This window comes from Streptopelia decaocto (genome assembly GCF_964273445.1).
Source record: "Streptopelia decaocto genome assembly, chromosome: 18".
NCBI classification, from domain to species: Eukaryota; Metazoa; Chordata; class Aves; order Columbiformes; family Columbidae; genus Streptopelia; species Streptopelia decaocto.
In genome coordinates, this window is record NC_138673.1 from 3,876,247 (window position 1) to 3,899,218 (window position 22,972).

At 42.4% G+C, this 22,972-nt stretch overlaps 1 protein-coding gene across 4 annotated transcripts in view; it reads right to left on the bottom strand.

Annotated features, from left to right (window-relative positions):
- The window catches only part of SPNS2 (SPNS lysolipid transporter 2, sphingosine-1-phosphate), a 151,716-nt gene extending 139,366 nt beyond the window's left edge, over nucleotides 1-12,350 (bottom strand). For all 4 annotated transcript variants that reach the window (XR_014185623.1, XR_014185624.1, XR_014185625.1 and 1 more), the window contains exon 1: nucleotides 11,955-12,350. Coding sequence is in view for 1 of the 4 variants with exons in the window: in XM_082068221.1 (XP_081924347.1) it covers nucleotides 11,955-12,249 (295 nt within the window). In the remaining 3 variants the exon portion in view is untranslated. The remainder of the gene's footprint in view (nucleotides 1-11,954) is intronic.
- Nucleotides 12,351-22,972: the final 10,622 nt, after the last annotated feature.

The window sequence follows — 22,972 nt, forward strand, 5'->3', positions numbered from 1 at the left end:
CTAACAGAGGAGCTCTTCTCCACTGGGGCTGGTGCCACTGTTTAATTTGATTACACACAAGTGAGAGCCTGGGGGAGGGAAGAAAAGGGGAAAAAGGGAAGAGTGGGGACCCTCTAAGCACCCATGCTGAACTTAAAGGGCTGTGCAGCTGCAGGCTGGGCAGCAGGGGTGCTGAGCAGTGGTCCACAGCAAAATTACAGGGGGGATCAGATGGCTGACATGGCACGATCTTTGGCAGACAACAAAATTTACTTGCTTTCCTCTCAGCAAACCACAGGCCACATAGCAATTTTGACTGAACAGACACTATCACAGATTTAAAGGGAAACAAATCTGTTAAAAGAAATGTATCGCGGAGCAGGAGAGCCTGGAACCTGTGTGTGAACACACACAGACCAACTGCAACCGGAACTCTTGCAAGTGCTACACTTTGCAGCTTACTACCAAATCTTTTACTACCTGGCTTTTTAAGAGCTACAAAGAGACACTTTCCTAACCATAACTTTTAGGTTAAAAGTTCCCAAAGTGTGCTCCTGCTTCCCTCTAGTCCTGGGACTGTTTCTTTAAAAGGCAGAACAATTCAGTCTCGTTTGCATTCTGGGTTAAAAGCAAGTTAAAAAACCACACACACACACAAAAAACCCCACCGGAGTCCAGGATCAGGCCCTCCAGACTAAGCCCAAGAATATCACTAAAGATGAAAATTCCTCTTGTTGAGATATTTAGGTACAACTTCTTTTTTTTTAAACCTACCTTAAAATTGCCATGACACTACCTACCGGAGTCTAAATTATACTTTCAAAATTATATGTATTAATATCTAAAGTGTGTAATTATAAAGAAGCAGATATATTTTAGAAACACCATACTTATAAGCCTATTTTTTAAATATAAACTTTCTCCATGAGTCTAAGAGCTGTATTTTAGGTCTCCCGTCTTTACGAGTCAAAACGAGGGGAGACAACTGGAGTCCACATGTTTGAATGGAGGCTGCAAACCGCGATCCTCTATATTAGGTCAATGCCATTGATTTTTTTATTTAAGGCAACCTTTACTCCTGCAGAACAAAAGAAACCCATGAAAACAGTGAAAAAGCTGCTGCTCATACACTTTCTTCTTACCAGGTTCCTTCACTAAAGCCAAACTCACGCAAGCAAAAAAGTTTCAGGTATTTGTTTTTATCTAAGAAAACTGAAGCACTGAAAAATATTTTCTTTTGCCAGCCAAAAGTGACAGTGATGAGCATGTTTCCTATTCATACAGAAAATGTGAAGGGATAATATAATAGAACTTGACTATATATTATATCAAGAAGGTTAAATCCTGATTCACATTGTATTGCATGTGCTTACAGATAGAAACCTCTATCCAGCCACTCACATAACTTGCATTTTTATTCGAACATTAGCTCTGCTGCTAATTTATTCTTGTTAAGTGGCTTTCAGCAATGCAAGTAATTTAAATGTGCACTTGTGAGCCAAACATAAGCTTGCAATGATGTACAGAGTCTGACATTTATACCATTATATATTTTTGAACATGACTACAGAAGCATTACTAATTTTGAGTCACTTCCAAATTAGAAAAAGAAGTTTAACAAGAGCAATGAAATGCAGAGCAAAAGTGATTTACCTCACTCTTCTTCAGCTACTGTTGCAATCCCTCTCAATCCACAGTCCAAAAACCTGAGAATTTTCATAGCTTTGTAATATCTTGAAGTACACCCACTGTACCTTGAATAGCTGCCAAAAATGTGCCTTAACACCACATGCATCTTCGCACACCTTTAAGGACAAAATAATTTTAACCCTACTTGGAAAAGTGGTTTAGCTTGGAAGAGCTTTACTGAAGAACAGCATGAGAGATGGACCAGCTCTGGAAGGGCACTATGCAACAACTCATAAATGTGTTTTCACTAGGAAAAAGCTCCAAAAAGCAACAGCTGTTCTCCCTCCACTGCATCTGTAACTTTTGAGACATCCAGGTTTGGAAAGATGACCCACTTCTTCAGCGCCCCCCACCCCAGCACTTTCAGAGTACGACCCAAAACTTATTGAAGTAGTGAAAGGTCTACCCAAGTGTTAAAGCACATAAAACAGTGCACGAGCTTCCAAACTGGGTCACGCATCTAAGCTTACAAAATAACTGTGAGCAATATCCATTTATGCCAAGCTGGAATTTGCCAAGATGTAAGAGGTACAGATTATGACTACCTAAAAATACATGTTTTATGAAGGAAACAGCAAGTGACCCTAAAGTTTAGTGGTTCTATCAAGACTCTGCTATAATGAAATAGGGAAGAGATGCAAAGTCATTAATTTTATTGCTCTTTTGGCACTTCAGTGCAGTTCAAAGTACATCACGGAGCCGGCAAGTACACAGCAGTACGTGCTACGGATGTGCTGCAAATTGCTTGTGAGCATCCAGCACCTGCATACATATAAAAAGTAAATTAAATGAACACAGAAGTAAAGGAAATAAAGTTGGCTATTCCCTTGACAGCTAAGAAATGCGGCTGGGGAGGAAAGGACAGAATATACACTCACTGTGCAGAGTACTATGGGGTCAGTGCCCAACCTTGGGCCAGGATTTGCACCCAACAACCTCACATTCTGACCAGTGACTCAACGTTTTTCATTAGGGATTGTGTAATTGTTTATGTCATCTATATGCAAGCACAGATGAACAAAACCACCAGGATTCCTCTCATTTAGGAAAAAAGAAATCTCCCTTGGATTTATACTGGTTGGGAATAAAACACATACACATATTTTAGTCCCCCCAAACCATAGCTTAACCCATCATCAGAAGATCAGGAATCTCAGCACGTATCTTCTTATAGGAAGGTCATCATGGAAAGATCAATATTTGCCCTTCCAAGCACTATTACTCAGGTCCTGGTTTGCTGCTTCTGAGTTACAAATTCCTGAAAAACTGCAAATACTATCCCATTACATTGCTTTTTGTCCTCCTCCTCCTCTACCTCCCCATCAGAGAAGGAACTAACACATCCAAGACGGAGGTGATCAGGACCTGTCAGTTTTAATCAGAGCACTGGAGCTGTCAGTCACCACTGGCCCTTGGGTATTTTGTTTCCTGAATATATAAAAGATGGTTATCCTGAAAGTTAGTCAGCATTTCTGGCTGCTAGACGGAAATAACAAGACTATTATAAATGTTTTAACATCAGTATAGCTGCAGCAGTATTTGAGTTCTAATAATCTAACACACAAACACATGCAATGACCACTCTTTATTAGGCACACTGGTACATTAGAAATAATTGTTCCTTATTGCATAGTTTCCTAACTTACAGAGTCAACATTTATTAATAATGTTGCAATTCTATATTAATTATTATTTAGCACTGACAGTAGGCCCTGAACTGCACAAAATTAGTCGCTGCCCCGAAGTGCTTAAGCAGCTCTGATTCAGTGTCCCATAACCAACATTTCCTACACCAACCTGCTCCATTACTAAAGCCTGGGTAGCTGACCAAGTTATTTAACTCCTGCTGCCAAGCCATGGGGGGGTCTCACTGGAGTAAAGTTTACAAGCACAAGCCTGTTGGAGAAAATCATCCGATATTAAGGGCAATGGAAAAATGAGAATCTAATGGGGAGAAAAAAAATAGTAATACTATCAGTGTCACATTTTTAAATGTAAAGTCCCACTGAAGAGGTGCACTGCAAGAGCACTCAGTGGTTTGCAAACTCCCAAACTGCACACCTGGCAGCAGAACTGGGCTAAAGCAACTATATACACCAGCCTGAATGCAAAACAGCCAAGGTCATCATCACAACACAGGCACAAATAATGAAATATAGAGGAGAGAGGCAGAAAGAAGTGAAAATTGCAAACCAACAACAGGGCAAGACCCCCCCACTTTCAGATCCGAACCGCTTTGTTGGCACACTGTCCCAAAGGATCACTTCTCTGAAATGAGAACACGCAGGGAGAGCAGCTCTTCAAATCACAGGCCGGCTGTATGAATCAAACTTAACCTTTGGGTCGGTTTAATTCAGGCCCTGCAGGCTTCACACAGACACAAGTCCTGTTGACTCTGTCATTCACTCACTCCTGTTGTTTTCCATATTGCCAAGAACACAGGGCTCAGGGTCTAAGACAATAATGACATGTTTCTAATACAAATAAAGAAAATGGGAAGCTAGGAAACAAATAATTAATTGTGTTTTGTTCTTTACATAATTACTGGCAGAAGCCTGAACAAGGAGCAAAATGGATTACTGCAGTTTCGGTTCAATGAAGCCTTAAAGTAAAAAAACACCATCACAAGCCAAGGCTGAAAGGATTTTCATTCCAGCATGTGGTTCTCTCATTCTGCCAGCCAAGCTCCAAGCTGCTCCTACAGCTCTTCTGCAGAGAACCCTCCTCTTCTTCTGCTCAGCCACTGCAGTCGCTGGCCACCAGCAGAACCATAGGAAAGGGATTTAAAAAAAAGCCTGTAGGAGATATTGTTCACCAACAACATAACCCTGGTACATTCTTATTGCTGAAGCCTGAACTTAGGTCTGACAAGGCATAAAGGTGACTTTTTCTTCTGTATTTCTCACCCTTCTCTTCAGCTAAAATTGCTCTATGATTTCAGTTGTAGAAGATCAACAGTTCTGCCAAGGAAGATTGGACCAGATGATCCCTGTGGGCCCTTCTAACCTGGTATTCTATGATTCTATGATATTTATTCCCTCAAGAACACAAGCACAGAATTGGTGGGAAGAGCAACATTGATTTCACGACAGGCTTTATTGCAGCCTAGAAGGATCAGCTAATAGAAAAACTTGATGCTTTTCTCTGTCATTTTATATATTGAGAGACAACATGGTGGTTCCCAGCCATGCCTTGAGTGGAGGCTTTCATGAAACACGGGACATCACGAAGCATGGGAAGAGACCAACACAGCCTCCTGAACGGCTCATCCAAGAGCCTTCCAAAAGATACCTTCAGCCACTCCGGACTGGCAATAGCTCCAAAACAATGACCTCAAAAATAAAGGATTCTACATCCCTTTAGGCATCCAGGATCCCTCACATTCTCACCTTCCTGATTATTTATACTGCTGTGAAGCCAGAAGCACGGAAATCAGTGTTCCCTCCCTTTCACTTCCCTTCCCTGCAACCCGACAGAAATAGCTGGGTTACATAAGACAGAAACACCCACAAAATAACAATGAAAACAGATGTGTCAAAAAAAGTAAAAAAAAGTGTATGAGATGCCTCCTGTGCATGCCAATTCTGAGTGAAGTGTTCATCCAGTCTATGAATAGCGTGGTCAACTATTTTAATAGTGCAAAACTCAAAGGGAGGTTGTAGTAATTAGAGCTTAGAAACAGGGGTTTGAGGTGGTTTGGGGGAGTTTGTTTTGTGCGTGTGTGTTGGGTTTGTTGTTGGGTTTGTTTCTGTTGGTTTTTGTTTGTTTCTGTTGGTGTTTTGGTTTACTTGGGTTTGTTTTGGTTATAGTTTTTGTTTGGTTTGGGCTTTTGTTTGTTGTTCGTTTTAATGACTGTTATTTTAGTTTGCCTGTACCAGTCTCGGATTTGCTTCTTTACTTTCAGACCAAGAATTTCAGAGCAGTTCACCAAAAACGCAATTTGCAGGTGAGGTCTACATCAAGTTCTGTACCCAAACTTCTCTGGAAACCACCAGTTGTTCACCTCACACATCTCTTGGCTCTGAGCCCAACCCCATTTTGCTCAACTCCCATTAACTTCCATGGCCCCTCAGGCACTTCACAGAACTCATTTTGAACATGCATTATTTTTTTTTCCTAGAACACTCACCACCCTGCATCCACAGTGCCAATCTCCAGAAAATGCTCTCAACCAGCAGAAGGGTGTCATCCTCCATCATCCATTTCCAACAGAAACCATCACGCTTTCTCCTGCGATGCCCATCACGTTTGGTAGATGCTGTCTGCAAACGCCTGCGGAAAGCAACCCTTGTCTTCCCTCATATCCCTCCTCACCCTTCGGCTACGCTGCCTGCCCAATAAGTGATACCTGCTAATCTCCTAGCACCCCTACACTAACCAGTACTGTCTCTTGTCTCCTTCAGACTCTCCCAACCATGGCCTACAGCTTTCTGGTATCTCTTGATATATGCAGATCATAAGCACCTTGGGTGCACTATCTGATTAAGTAGAAGCTGCACAATGATGTCCTGGTCTATAACACTATAAAGAGATGATGATGCAAACAAGGAACTCAGCAAGAGTTCTGATCTCTGAATTTCCTAATTTCTAAATGCAAAATAAAGTGATGTTTTCCCCTTGAATCTACTGAATAGGTACCATGAGCTGTTATTAACAGTTGTAAGGAAACTTAAGACCTGTGCAAACCTTATTTGACTCAGGTGACACCTTTCAATCACAAGTTCCTCAGCACTTGAAAGCCCAAGAAAGAGCTACAGGATTTCATACTAGGGGAAAGTTGCCAGCTTTTAACAACATCTATTGAACTTAGCAGCCCACCAGGCTACCTAACGAGCACCTTATTTGCTTCTGGTGTACTATCTACCAGAAGCACTAAAGAATAAATGTGTAATAAATAGGAGCAACTAAAAACAAGCTGACTGATGGAATTCAACCCTATTACAGCTTGGCATGGTATTTGAAAACTCCTGAAGGAATGATTACAGAATTCCCACACTTTTAAGCAGAGAAGCTTTTCCACACAACTTCTGATATTGACAGTCTCAGAGATGAAGGGACCAGTAAAATCATCACATTATTCCTAAGAAAACACTCAATATTTATGAGGATCTTAACTCCATGTAATAAAAGCCATGTTCACTGACTATGATGACTTGGATGCTTTGGGGATAAAATTAATCAACATGCATGAAAGAGGATCTCAGAGTCAAACAGGAAAATCTAGACATAATAACAAAGATAGTTACTATCTGGCAAAGCGACATCACAAGGAAGAAAAAGACTATGATTAAACATAATAAGACTTCACTTGAAATGTAAAATACTCTGCACAAACCCTGCCAACTCGCGTAAGAACCGGCAAACAGGAAGCAGCTGACTATGCAATAAAGCCCATCACACGGGGAAAACGCGACGTTAAGAAGACGACGCTGCTCCCCAGTCCTTGTGCTGCAGAATGCTTTCTGTCGCCTGCTTCTCAAATGCAGGAGGGTCGGTCCTTCCAGCTTGTGCTCACCGTGCAGTGCTGCTTGAATTCTGAGCCCGTGACAGGTATCTGTCGTCTGAGCAAAACACTGCAAATTCTCACATGAGTGAGCTGGCAGCACTGCTGGCTCAAGCGGGTTCAGTCAATGTTCTTTCCTAATATTTTCCAACATTACGCTCCTTCCACAGCTAAGTCCTAGGTTGAGATTAGCTCAGCAAGAGACTATAAAATGAAGAGCTTGCACTGCCACTTAATGGTTTCCTCCCTGAAACTGTAAGCACTGAGCACAGTCTTGTTACAACAGGGATAAGGAACTCTCTTTAATCCATTACATATTAATATATGATATCTCAGACTACAAGAAGATCATTCAGTATGAAACATGCTATGAGGTAATATATTACTATCACAAAAGCAGTATTGGCTTATAAATTCTTTAATACCTTTGCACTTGAGTGTCAGCGTTGAACCTTTCCTAACCCTTCAGTTATAGTTTGTACTACAGGGTTTTAAACTTGACTTTCAACTTTCAATAATCATTTGCATGTACGTATCTTCAAAGAACGGTATTTGATTTGCAACTATATGTTGTAATGAGAGGCTAATTAACACAAATATGGTTATTAGCAAGTTACAGACATTTACAGGACAAAGCCAGCAGACCAAAACCCATGGCGTACTGCGTTACAGGGACAGAGAACCTCAAGGATTTTGCCTCTAACTACGCTGCCACAGGCAAATCGCCGCCGCTCTACAACACTGTTTCCCCTCCTGCACTGGGATAGTAGGACTCGTTTACTTTGCTGGGTAGTTCTCCAGCTTAATTAAATCATTACCTTTAAATTACAGAAATGCCAGGAAGAAGCATCTGAATTAGAAGGCGGAGGTGACACCCTAATGAAGCAAGACTATTTTCATCATCAACAGCAGGCATAGGAAAAGGTCATCCATGGCATAATTGTGAAACCACATTCCAAGCTTCTGAAGGTAAGATGACTTTTCCCAAAACTTCATTAAGGACAAAGGTATGTCCCAGCATCACCGAATGGCTGAAATGCTGTAGTTTCACAGGTAATCTGCAATGGTTTCATTACTGCTAGTTGTCCCTTTTCATTATTCTTTGCTTTCTTAACAGCAGCAAAAAATCATGGCTCTTGAGACAACGCTTTTTCCACAGGCAACTGGAGTATCAAAGACCTATTAAGAAAATTGCAGAGGATCACTTTGCATCGGTAATGTTCAGCATGGAGTTTTCCATCTTTTCTTTAGAAAAGCCACAGTATGGGCACTCCCACTTTGTGTTTGGGACAGCTTCTCCCAAACACCAATATACTGTAACATTCCCCACACACACTGGAAATTTCCAGTTCTGTACACATAAGGACATTATTGAAAGATCCAGTATTACTGTGCAGGCTTTTTATTTTTAAAGTATTGGAAGAAACTCTTAAACCATAAGAAGCGGGCCAGTCCTCAACAGAGGCCCAGTTTCATAATGTAATTTATTGTTAGGTGTGAAGCTGTATATACCCTGTATCTCAGAAACTGCACTCAGGTTCTGTCACAGAACGTCCCAGGTATAAAAGGCATCTGCCAACCTAAATTCATTTAGTTTATACTGCAAAGTTATTAAACCAAAACCAAGGAACAGGTAGCTACTTCCTTGTTTCTTGCACCTGGAAGAAAATTACCCACAAACAACTCATCATACGCAATGTCTTTGTATCCTGAGTGTAAACACCAAGAAATACCATATTTGCTGTTTACTTTTTAGCAATGCAAAAACATTTGCTTTTTACTTTAAGGAGCAAGACGTGCTATAGGAGAGGTCAGCCTAGTTCTTTCTGTTACCCGAGATCCCCTTGCATTTGTTGCATGCATGTTATCTACCTTCCACATGGTTCTTAGAAAAATAGAAGAAGATACTCAGGGAAGTGTGTTTGCAACAAAGAACTCCATATATGACTTTTTTTTTCCTATTGACTAAAAATACACTAAATATATACTTGTATATAGTTATTATATACAACCCAAATATATACTTGGGTTGTGTTTTGTTGTTTGGGTTTTTTTTATATACTTGCATTTGTGACCAGAAGACCAAAATGGTTGCAACCAAGTTGGAAGATGTACTTGTAGTATCATGCCCATAAACTGGATTCTGTGCTTGCATATGTCCATCTGTCAGCTGCCTACTAATCGCTTTGGAGTCCTCTGACCTGCTTTTGACTGAATTTGACAGCAGGAAGAAGTCCCAGAGCTCTCAGCACTTTGATTTAAAAAAAAAAAAAATGGTTCAGTAGAGGAGAGACTCTTATAAGACAAGAAGAGAAAGGTTAATGACAAAGGTCAACTCCTATTTGACGTCAGAGAACCCACAGGAGGGATCACCCCAGAGACACAAATCCTCAGGAACCAGTTTTCATTGGTATTGCTGCTCTTTTAACACTTGTTTCAAATAGAGCTAGAACCAGAAATTAATGCCAGTTCTCACAACAGTTCACTGGCCTTAGGTAAATTATAACTTCTGATGCTACTTCCCCTGACATAACATGGCTAGTGCTAAACTCCCTTATTACGTTGCTGCAACAATTCATATTTGAAATGTACTTTGAAGGTCTGAAGAGTTGTATTCACTAATTATTACCTGTCTTGAGACATGAGCTGAATATTCAAAGCGCTAACTTGATTCATATGCAAGTGCACGTCACATAAGCATGTGGTATGCACTAAGATTCAAAATATAAAAGCAAAGATTGCTTTTAGAGAGACTTTATTATAAAGTCAGTTTTGAGCCCAAAACATATCATTTTTATTACCACAACTCCTCTATTCGACTGGATTTAAATTATTCCTTGTTTTGGATTAGCACTTCATGAAACACCAGCTTGAAAAACAAATACCAATTGACAGAACACAAAAAGATCATACAAAATTTGATTCTGTCGCTGAAAGAAAGTCTGATGTCTGAGATCTTAAACCTTTAGTGAATGCTAACAGATAAGTTCCACAGGGGAGTTATTGAGCACCATAAAAACAGAGCTTATCCTAGAAATACTGCCAATACTATATTACAGTAAACAGGCATTTTTAATCTCTTTGGTCAGGCACTTTCTAGCCTTCACATAAATGAAGACGCTTCTCCCTTCCTTTGCCACAGCAACCCATGCCTCCTGTTCTTGCAGACAGAAAAATCAGATGACAAAGGTCTTCTGAAAGTACTACAGCAAATAGATGAACAAGACAGTGATTAAAAAAGAAGCATGCACAAGGAGGGGGGTAGCTTCCTGAAAAGGAACCTTTCCATGCATTAAAGGAAAATAGTGCTTTGTGGTAAAACTCTCTACTAGAGAGACTCCTATTTGAGGGTGAGGGAGCAAACTACAGTTTCCTTCAATAATAATAGATCAACCTTGTATCTTCAAGCTTCCTCCGGTTACACACTGACTAGCGAGTACTCAATACTTCCTAATACTGGCCTTTACATTTCCTGAGGGAGCAAGCCCTGTCTAAAGACAGTTTTGTTCTAATCCTCCCTGTCTCCCTACCCCAGACAAAACAAAGCCAACCTGGCCAACTTATTCTGACAAGTGACTAAATTTATGTCCCCTGCACTCTATTACTGCCCTACAAACATATATTATTTTAATGCAGTATAAACAAATATATGATTTGTTTAACACCACATTGAGTACTACTGATTAAAATCTGTATATGCATAGAGCAAAATTTATACATGCACAAACCCCTTTACGAGCTCTGAAGATAAAATTATCAGTATTGCCAAACACAGAATATGTATTATATTTTAATTACATGAGACAGTTGAATACCAACAAGCCTACTTCATTTCTAATTAGAAAAAGTTCGGTAATCATCTTCTTCCCTGCTGTTATTGCCTGACAAGAATAAATGAGGAGTCCCCTCCAGGGACTGTACAGTAAACATGCTAACATAGATTTGTTTCACCGCCGAGCTTCGTAGAAGTCACTAAGGCACATAGTAGTTTTCATGCAGTACGGTTGGCAAAACGCATCTGCCAGGCAGTGCATGATTTTAAAAGGTTTACCTCCAGAGCACAGATGCTTTGCAAAGTGCAATGCAGCTGCCTTTGCTGCTCCCCCTGCGTTACCGCCAGCCAAGCAGCAACGAGCAGGCAGCTCTGCTGTCACCTCCCGGAGTTCTGCGGAGAAGGGACCCTCCTTGGCAGAGATCTGAAGGACAGCCGGGGGTTGCAGGCTGAGGGGACTCGGCAGAAACAAAGCAAAGGTGATTTGCTTCAGTGCGATGTTCACCCACAGCAGCAAACGCAACTGCATTCCTCCCTCCCACAGCACAGTGTATTGAACTGAGCGGGCTGCACCTGCCACCCGCAGCATTCATACTATTCCTAAGATCAATAACGCTTCTGCCGTCAGCCCGTACAATCACATGAAGTAACCTCCGCCTTTGCCAGTCCTTCCCGAAAAAACACAGCGAACATTTACTCCGCCGCCGAGCCCAGACAAAGGCCACCTGCTTTTATTTTCAATAAAATTCAGACAAACTCGAGGACAATACCGGACCGCACAATGGGCACCAGCCGTAGCCGCCACACACACCCCCGCTGCCGACCTGCTTCAGCCCGGGCACGGCCAACCGGACCCCCGGCCCGCCAGAACGGCCCCGCTGCCCCCCGCCCCCGGGACGGCCCCACCGGTCGGGCGGCGGTGGGGACGGGGGCAGCTGCACCGCGGACCGGCCCAGGGGACAGGGGCCGCCGCCCGCCCCTCCCGGGGAGCGTCGCCGAGGGACCCCTCACCTGCCACCGTGTACCGGTCCAGGTAGTTGAGCACGTTGCCCACGCTGAGGATGCCGGCGGCGGCCACCCGGGCGCGGCCGAGGCTCGGCGCCTTGTGGCGGGCGGCCGGGCGCTCGGGGTGCTTGCCGGCCGCCGGCGGGTTCATCCTGCCCGACAGGGTCTGCACCTCGCCCTCAGCGCCCCGGCCGCAGCAGCCCCGTTCGCCGTCTTCCTCCTCCTCCTCATCGCCGGCTCGGAGCCGCCCGCCGCAGCCCGGGCTGCTGCCGGAGGAGCCGTCGCTTTCCAGGCACATCATGGGCTGCGGGGAGGGCAACCGCGGCGCGCAGGAGCCCGCGCGGAGTGACCGGCCGCTCCGCGCTCAGCGCCGCATCCCGCGGCCGCCCCTGCGCCCGCCTGCGGGACCGGCCGCCGCCGCCGCCTGTGACAGCTGCCCGGGCGGGGCGGGGCCCGGCGCCGGCTCCGCCCCCCCGCGCGCGCCCAGCCCTCCTCAGAGGCCGCGCGCAGCCGCTCGCGCCCCGCCCCAACGGCCGCCGCGCGCGCCCCAGGGGCAGCGTCCCCTCAGGCGTCGCGTCAGGGGGACGGGAGGTGGCAGCTGGTCGGTCTCACAACTGTGGCGGGACTAAGTAATATACTGAAAAAGAATCCTCAACCTTCTTCTCCTTCCTATATGACTGAGATAGCTTATCCATCTTTCAATAGCTCTGGTAGTATTTACACATGTCTATCATGCAATATACATACGAATATATAACCCTGAATTAGAAATTTTTCTATTGACACTCCTTTCCACATTCACTTTAAATGTCTCTAAGATTCAAATTCCTTTTATCTAGGTTTATTCTATTCCAGAATGCATTGATTAGCAGAATTGTGTAGTTAGCTGACACGCACACAAAGAAATAAACCAACACCAACACAACATTAAAACAGGGCTCAAGGCAATGCCACTACTGGCTTGTATTATTCAACAGCAAACTCCACTCGGGCCACAGGCCCACCCTCAGGTCTGATGTTAACAACAAATACATACAAATAGGCTCCTCGCCTACTTTAACCACCAGAACCATCTAAGTCACTATTGCCATCTGGGAAGGGACAACATTGTGAGGCACAGACTGGAATGTGCTGCCAACCTCGCAGCTTCCTGCTTGGCCCCAGATGATTTTCCTATTACACAGGAGTTGCTTCAGGAACAACACCCGTCTTCAAAGGAAGTAAGATTGCTCCAGAATTCCCCCCACTGAACACAGTTTCATCCTGCTCCCTGTAAAGTTCACCTTTGAGCTCAGAACAGCCAAGAGAAATTTCATTTCAAAAGATGTCTTCAAAGAGATAAAAGTCTTCACAACCAGAGTGGCTCCAGCCTGTCGTACCTGTAGTAAGACTAGAAAAGCGAACAAAAACCAGAGAAATAAAATGACTGCTGGAGAGCTCACATGCGCCTGTCCAAGAACAGTAAGTTATGATTTCAGATTTCTCTCAGTTTGTTGATCTTACCTACGAAACTGTGCCGTGATTAAAGCCTTTGTCTCCATGATACACGTTTAAACAAAAACCCTGTCACCTGCCTCTAAGGCACCAGGAGTCACAGCACAATGGTGTATGTGTGCCCAGCATACCTGGCTTTGTCACACCCTTTGCAAAGAGCCCGCACCGATGACACCAGGACCGGGCTATGCCAGCGATCCGGTGAGATACTGCAAAAGGAACCCCCAGGATGCCGCCAGGGAACAGGGCGCTTTCTGGTGAGTCAGAGTGCGATTCAGGGCTGTTTGAGCAACGCACGGTTGAGGAGAGAAACAAACACCGTTTCTGCTGACACACAACACTCCCAGATAGAGGCAAGTGACGTTTTTACCTTGGGAATAGCTCTGCACGGGTGTCCTGGAGCTAGTTTCGGTAACAGAAACAACGTAGCTGGATTAACATAGGATAATGCTCTGGTTGACTTGTTGAAATATAAGGAATCATTTTTTACTCCATAGCAGCATCTGCAGTTCAGATGTGACTGACTGCATGGTAAAGCTCATATTATACTAACAAAACTGCTTCTTCACATTCCCACTCATTTCAGAGTTTCCAAAATTAGCAGTGTACACTAGAGTGGTCAGGTGACTGCTGACCAAGAATATTCTATAGCCTAAAAGGAGAAAAAACAGAGTAGAATTGAAGAGAAGGAAGAAGGTAAATTAAAAAAAAAAAAAAAATTTAAAAAGAGTGAAATGGCTTCACGAAGACCACACAGCTTGGTCAGCAGTGGAAGCAAAAACGTGTGCATTCTTTAATTTAGACATATCAGGCACTAAACACAGCTGAGCTATGGGCTCAAGATGTTCCACAGAGGCTAGCCAAATTATCCAGGAGCCTTCAAATTCATGTGGTCTGCTCCAAAGTCTATTACACTCTTTTTTTTCCCCCCTCCCCACTGCTTGGGCTACCTCTGGGCTTTGCACGCAGAAAACAGTGTTCAGAACATGTTAACAAGATTAAAAAGGCAAAATTAAAGACCTTAGCCTTACATATCAAATGGTTCCCCTGAAAGCAACTAAGAAAGCACAGTTTTCTTAATAAACAGAAGTTTAATTTAATTTCTTTCTTTTCATTTGCAAGCAATACCAAGCACACAAACACAGCTGACACTGAAGCCAAGGTGGCTTACTGCACATTAAAATAACTGCCTAAAAAGGCTGGGGAGTGACTTCTCCAAATCCCTTTGATCCAGCAAATCCTCAACAGAAACCAGCCCAAATACCAATTTATTGTTAAAGGTCAACATATATGCTGCAAAGTTTGGGCAGGTTTCTGATGGCCGTCGAACACGGAGCAATGCAAGACCAAGCTGAAGGGGCTCGCAGACAAACAGAGCAGGTGCCAGTGCATCCGTGTCATAAGATTTATGTAAAGCAAAAGCAGAGGGAACTGGAAAAAATGTGATGGTATTGGCTTTACTGGCAGGATTATTCATATGACTCAACTGCTAAAATCACTGGTTACTGCCTCTTAGGAGGAACAGGGTAGACTCGAGCTTAGAGACATTGCTGGATTTTGCTGTTACAGGTTGTTGAGAGGCGATTTGATTACAGTGTGCAAATTCTATCATGGGGAGAAAAACACAAGTTCTAAGAGCTCTAATCAAGTGGGAAAAGGCACAGCAAGAACCAGAACAATGGCTGAGAGCTGGAGTTAGAAAAATCCTAATGAATCATCTGGTTCACATTTATTACAGCATGATTATTCTCTGGAACAAAATGGTAAAGAAGGGGTACATTCTCCATCCTTTTATGTCCTTGGATCTGGGTTGATTGCCTTTCTAGAAAGCGCATTATTGAACTCAAACATGAGCTATTGCCCTCCATACAGAAAGAACTGGCTGTAATTTAGTGATATAGATGGTCAGGCTAGATGGGTTAAGTCCCAACCCTGAATACCTGAGTTCTCACTCTGCTTTAAGACATGTTCAATGCTTAGTGATGTGAATAACGCCCTGGTTATCACCCTTTTCCCTCCACACTTATGTATGACATGTCTCACTGAGGAGGGCTTTGTGCAGGGTGCTGCATGCACAGAGCAACACAGCCAGAACATGTCACCCCCGGAACAATTTCATTAAGCAGAGGAGATATGAACAGTGCCCCAAGACGCACAGAAATTTTAAAGTCTCTCAGAACACAAATGAGGCTTCATCTCAATGTTGAAAGTTTAGTGGCATTGAATTCAACAAATGTGATGGAGGCAGAGGCAAGGAATTAAAGGGGGAAAAAAAAAAAAAAAAATCCATCACCAGAAGTTGGCATCCCAAGGCCCTGTTCCTTTCTAACACTTGTGCTGTAGTGCTTGAAATGGTAAATTGCAGAAGGAGCTGTATTTCCATGAAAACATTTAGCTTTTGCAACAATATGAGCAGCTGCTCTCACTTTCCCCTACAATCTTACATAAGTGCCTGAATTTTTTTCTGTGGATTTTTCAGTTACAACATTTGTACTGTTCCAGCCTGCCTGGCCTGTAAGATCTCCTACCAACCAAAACTGGGAGGGGAAAAAAAACAAAACAAAAACCACACACACCACACACAAACAACAACAACAAAACACCCACAAACTCACAACCACCGCTGTCCTGTGCAATTTTTTAGTAATGGCCTTTGATGTTCAGGACTGTTGAATGCAGTGATCCATCTCCAAAAGTATTGACCTTCATTATACTCAGAGGAATCTCAATGCTCCAAATAAACAGAGATTGTGGTCTCACCACAGGTCCCAGCGGGGACTACAATTACTAGTATGCCATATTTTTGGCAAGTTTTGTCCCGTGTTTGAATGAAGGATGTCAAGCCTGAAGTACTGCCTCCTCCCACTAGAGGAGTCAGATTCTGCAGATGATAACATGCAGATTTGTCGTTAGCGTCCCACTTCTCAGAACAGCTAAATACTTGAGGTCTGATAAACTAGCATTTAAGAATCCAGTGTGGAATGGACAGTTACAGAAATAGCATTCTGGCACTACCCCAGCATTTCAGGAAGGGACTGCCAGGTCCGTGTGGGAGCAGAGGAATCCCAAAACAATAAGGACAGACCCAGCAGTTACCAACTTATAAACAACTTCCTGGTATCGTTCAAAAGGGCTCAAGCCATGAGATGGGGATCCTTACAAAAACAACATTAACAGAAATGGTTCCACTGTTTGGTTTTGCCCACATGAGGACAGATAAAAGATGAGATCACACAAAGTGGAACAGGGGGGAATTGCACGGGTTTTAACTGCATGGTTTTCTCAGTCAAGTTGACTTAACTCGTTTCAAGACCAAATTTCCTCGAGCAACTTCAAAAATTGCAGCTTAATACCAGTAGCTGTAGTTAGGCCTGAGCATCCATTGTCCCAGACCTTGTCCCAAAATTACAATCCCAGTCTTATAATCTCATTTGATTTATGTTAATACATCATCACAGTAACTTGAATTTATAATGCTCCAAGTGGGCTGAAGTGTTTGCAGTTCAAAAAACAACTACAGCCTCAGCACCTGAAGGGCCAATCTGTGTTTTCAGAAGAGGGGCTTTATTTTATTTCACACTTAGTAATTTTCATGCCATTTCAGCATTTACAGTGAAGCCATTTGGTTTATAATGGAATATTGGGGATGCGCTCTTCTGGACTAACAACAATTACATCCTTGGACTGAAAGATTGCTTACAATTACATGGCACAGGATTTGACAACTAGGTGTATAGGATGGCAGGAACCAGCTACCATTCTTAGTGGTTCAACAGTTTCAAGCTCTGAAGTCCTCAGTGGTGACTGGTCCACTTGATCAAACAAGACAGATGATGCAGGGCTTGCTACCATGGTGAATTGCCCTGCGCAGCTTATAAGGAGACCAAGAACATGGTCAAAGAGCTCTTAATATTAATATATCACAGAAAATTCCACACCATGAGCATTAAAGAAAAAAGAAGGTAAAGCCCTTCTTCAAAGCCAAAGCACTACTCCAAAATTAGAAAGCTGAGCTCAGTTTCTACCCAAGGTAATGCTGGTTACAGGTGCTAGTGAGATTCTTTGAAGGGATCACAGCTTGAATGTAGTCAAGATCAGGGACTTTAAGAGGAATTTGAAGAACAACATCCAAACTATTCTAAGATCATTAATGTCTTAAAAGGAAGGAGGAAGAAGGAAGTTCTCAACCCACTACCTAGGTAAAGTAGCATGGAGTAAGGGGTAGGTAGATTTGAACTTAAGCTTTTCTTTTATGGGAGGGAGAGAAAAATATATCAGATAGATGCAGAGTAAAGGGACTTGTGCAGCCAGTTAAAAAGTTATCTGCAACTCTGTAAATTATTAGCAACTACTATTTCTTAGTTCAAGCAATCTTGTGTCCTAATCAGAGAAGTTTTAAATCGGGCTTCATTTTCAACACAAAAGGGAACTGATCACATAATTAAATGTTAGTTGTGACTCATGTGGGCAGGCTTACACTTGGATCATCTTTTTTGTATGCAAAGAGAATATAGCCAGTGAGTAACTACCTGACCAGTATAAAGTGTTTAGTGCTTTAACAGGGACTGTTTCACAAAGCTGAAACAATCATGAGTCCAATTAGTCAAGAGGAAAGTTAAAGAATGATAACAATCTAGGAAGTCATTCATTTACTGAGAAAAATGCTATAAAATACAAAGGACATAAATAAAAAGGACAAATTTTGATAAACTGGAGTGTAGAAGTAAGATGAATAAATAATGAAGCAAAACCACACAATATTCTGTAAGCAATATTTTCATTTTCAAGTCTATTTTAACATAAGAGTAGTGTTGACAGCATACTACCTCATCATTTGATAAAGGAGTAGAGCTGTCAACAACACACTGTGCTGCAGTCTGAAGCTACTAAGGCCCAGACACTTCTAAGTCAGAACTTCAGAGATTGTTAAAAGAGCAGGATGAGAGCACTCCGGTCTGCTGACATGAAACATGCTGATAACTTAACTTCCAAGAGCCTAAAGGATGCACATGTTGTGCCAGTATTTTATATATATAAATACAGGCCCGCCAGCCTGGCATCAGTCCTGAGTAAAATCCTGTGAGGGCTGACATGGAATTCTATTAGAGAAAAATTTGGATCATATCATTAATACCAATGAACAAAAGTTTATTAAAAGGTACAACTCGCCAAATTAAATTGATGTCTATTTTAATGGGATCAAAAGTTTGCTTGCCTGCTGAAAGGTAGCAATATCACTGTAATGGACTTCTGCTCAACACTTAATTCTGTATCTCGTGACACGCTGATTAGGGATCCACAACAGTTCAGACTTAGCACGACACACTAATTGAATTAAACCTGGCTATATCACAAGTCACAAAATATAATTATAAGTGGGGATATATTACCAAGCATATTTCTGAAGGAGTCCCTCAGGAACTTTAGCTCTGTTTGTTTTATTACATTGTTAGTGACAAGGAAGAAAGTAATCAACAACTATGTTCCAATGCTATAGCATTTAGCAAATAAGGACAGCAAAGCTTACAGCTGGAGTTGTAGGGATTGCTTGCCAAATCAAAATAACATGTTTTAATGTCTAGGAACACAGACCATAGGTCTTACAGGATGAAGGGTTTTACTCTGGAAAGCAGTCACTTTGGAAAGGCCGGCAGTGAAAAGTCAGTTAAACAGGGGTTCCCAGTGCGGTGCTGTATGCAAAAAGGCTACGACCACCCCAGAGGCCTGGTGGAGAAAGCAAGTGATATCACCTTGCAATTGTGGTGTCACATCTACTTCTGACACAGCAAGTAGAGTTTTGTTGCCTACCACTCAAGAAGGCTGTTGGTAAGTAGAAAAGCACTCAAAACAGCTGCAAGAAAATTGTGAAGTCAGAACAAAGCTAGAGGGCATTGGTTAAGTGCTTAATTCTCAAGAATACAACAAATTTCTTGGTATTACTGTTTCCAACCAGCTCTTTTTAGTAGCTAATTCTTCTAGGATGCATACATCAGCTTAACTACTGCTCCTTTGAGCTGCTGGAGCTGATCTTCTCCAACCTTATCCTGAAATGTAACCTGCAGCAAGACCAACGTGCAGCTCTTACACCCAATCACACAGCCATGCAAGCCAGGGCAAAGGAACAAGGTAATACAAGTGTGCCACTGGAAATTGTCCCTCTCCTGTTGTTCAGGGCCATCTCCCCAGACACCTGCAGAGTCCTACTTTCCTTCAAAGCACCAGATCCCACACACAGCTAAGGTAATGAATTGTCCAACAGATCAGTTCTTGCTATGTTCCAGTTCACTAGAAAACTTTGGTTGTAGACAGAGCCTCTCTTTTTTTTTTTTTTTTTTTGGGGGGGGGGTGGGGGGGCCAGGGGGACATAGAGCACTGAGTGCTCATTGGCAGACTTCTTCACTGTGAAGAAAAACCCACTCCGGCAGGAAGAATATTGTAAGATCTTCAAGCTACATCATTTCCTAAAATGACTCACAAGCAGCAATATTCACACAGATGTATCCTATGCCTTATATTTTATGAATTCCACACATTCACCAGTGTCCCTGTAAAGAACATTAAAAAGAAAGGCTTTGCAAGTGAGGTCCACGTCTTGCAGTAGAGGATCTGGTTGAGAGTAACTGTAACTCACGTTTTCCTGCCATTCATAAGCTGCACATACTGCCATCAGCAGTTCCTTTAATTGAATTAGAGCCTGGTTGTAGAATCAGGAAATGTGTTTTCTGCTCTGAGAGAAAGAGAATGTAAAGGGAGAGGCTGATTCACAGGCACATCTAGAAGCATTTTAGCAAAATGTGTATTGGCCAGAAAGCTGCCTGGTTGTTCCAAAAAACAGAGATGAGTGGCATTTGGTAAACACTGATGGAGATAACCAGACCCCACCTTAATGCTGCTCCTAAAAAAGTAGCTCCATTTCCAGCTGCCTAGGAAAAAATATCATCTCATGATGGGACTAGGTGCTTTATAGCAGCAACCAGTTCAGTTGTATCCGCATTACCTTTTTGATAGAATGTGGGGCTAAAAAAGCCTTCCAGATCTCTGTTTCCTAAAATAAGTTTTCTTCTCCCCACAGCTCCAATTTGGAGACTCTTTTAAAGCCTCCCTGTTCTGAGAATTATAAATTTTTGTCTTATATCCAGACTAAGTTCATTCCCGGCCCAGTCATACCCTTTTTCTCTTTGACTAATGCTATCCTTTGGTTTAAATATGTTTCTCTTTCTGTTGTTCACTCCTGTAGTGTATTTATAGACGGAATCTTGCCCCTCACAGGGTGGACTCTTTCCTTCTTTCATAAAATGGCTTCCTAGGATGACTGGGAAATGAATAAGCTTTTTCTGCACTTGTTTCAGTGCTAAGAACCTGTTGCAAAACTCTAGGTAAGATTTCATTCCTGCTTTGTACAAATAGCCCCTTTCCTGCGCTCAGGAAAAATCCTGGTAATATATTTGTAAAACAGCTGGCAGAGAAACTCCAGACCTTTTCTATTTTTTAGTATGTTGTTTTCCATAATCAATTTCACCTTTGAAAGAGAAAACCCGAATCACAAACCTACTTTTGTTTATCCTTTCATTTGATTTAAATAGAATCAATTTACGATCACCCAAGCTAGGATAATGTTTTTCAGCAACTTCTTTATCATATCCTTAACACTTGCAAGAATTACATTTGAAGTCATATAATCTTTTGTTGATTCAGGTGTATTTTGATGAGAAAAATCTATTAGATGTTATATGCAGGACTATCTGACCTTACATTTAATAGCATTTGCTCTCCAGTTTATTATCTAGGAGGTTTGTCTTCATATGCTAGTTCCCAGTAGTATGTCTCTTTTTAATAACACTACAAAGATTTTATGCAGATACTATTCTAATAAAAGAGAGAAGCCTTCTGGCACCAATCTTTTACCCATGCTGTCCCTTTCTGGTTCCTTACAGCCTGTCTTGTCATTAGCACAAGACAGAAAGGGGAACAATTGTCACACTTGGAATTTTCTGGATAATGCGGATAGGTTTCGGAGAAGTAATTTACATAACTTCCAGGTTGCCAGGAAGATTGAGAAGTTTGAAATCTCACCATAAAGTCAACTTTTATGCTAGAACAAACAAATAACACATTGCCTGCCATTAGTTCTGTTTGCACAAGTGTTAGATTGCACCACAGCCAGACAACAGCTAGAATATAATAGCTATGAAAGCTTATTTTATTATCACTGTTGATCCCATCCCCAAAACATCATCTACCATTATGAAAAATAGGCTCAGTGATACCCTTGAATCTTCAGCTTTTGCTTACAGAAGCAAAACTGAGGCCATTGAAATGGTACTGTTGAAAAAAGCTGCCAGATCTTTCTCTCTGAAGAAACCACAGCTTGTTGAACTGCTAAGTCCTTCACAATACACAAGCCACAGCTCTTTTATCACCACAAAGCAGCTGGCTCTTGATACCACATGAATGTGCTGTGGGTTTTCCATGTAAATATTTTTAGCATTTGGGTTTTCCTAATTTTTTTTTTTTTGGTGGACTGAACTCCCTGAGGAATGGGTGGTGAAATACAGTGAACTTTCTCATATCTGAGCACCATGGGAATAGCCCTGCCTTCCTCCAACATCCAGCCCATGGAGAAGTGTGCCATAAAACCAACATAATTAAGTAACTGACTTCTTAAAAGGCAGCTTTCCTTCCTAGCACTTGGAAACATCCTCCTCCCACACAAACACGGTAGAGTTGATTTACAGCTTGTTTGGGTCACACAGGTTGGAGCTGATTTGCTTTTGTCAGGTATCACTGAGAGGGTGAGAAAAACTAGTTTTATAGGAGGCAGAACCTGAGCTGACTCCAGGCCATAGGAATGCCCTGCTCCATCTAACCAGCTCACCGGAGAGGTGTGGTTTTGGCACAGCACTGGTAAAAATTACGCCAGATAAATAAATGCAGTTCTGACAGGCTCTGTTGCTGTCCCTGAACAAGCCACTTCACTTCTTTTCTTCTTCCATTCAAGAGTCACCAAGTAAAAGTAAAGTCTCTCTGAAGAGATAAGAAAGTAATACCACTTCGGTGGAAACATGGTAAAAAATGAGGCTGGCCAAATGGCTGCAAGCCTTTGCACAGGTAAATCCACAGAATGCTCACTTGTTCAGTCAACTTTAAAAAAAGTGTCCCCTATGAAACCCATACAAATACATAGAAATATTAATACCTATAGGTTATACCTGCACAACTTTCTTATGCTGACAATCTCCATCTTATACATGAGTAATTCCTTGGGGAACTCAATGTCTGCAATCATCTTTGAAGAGATGCACAAATACGCAAACATCCAGACCATCCAAATAAGATTCTAGGTGAGTGGTGAGTTCTTCTCTCTGCTGAGCTTGGATTAGCCTGAGCAGCTGGAAAGCAAATGAGGAGGAAAGCTGTCACCACCAACCGCATGGCAGGTGTTCCCCAGATAAGTGATAATGGCTGTGGAGCCATCCCAGGGGCATTTTGCTTCCTTATGCAGGAAATCCAGGGCTAGGGGACAACTTCTT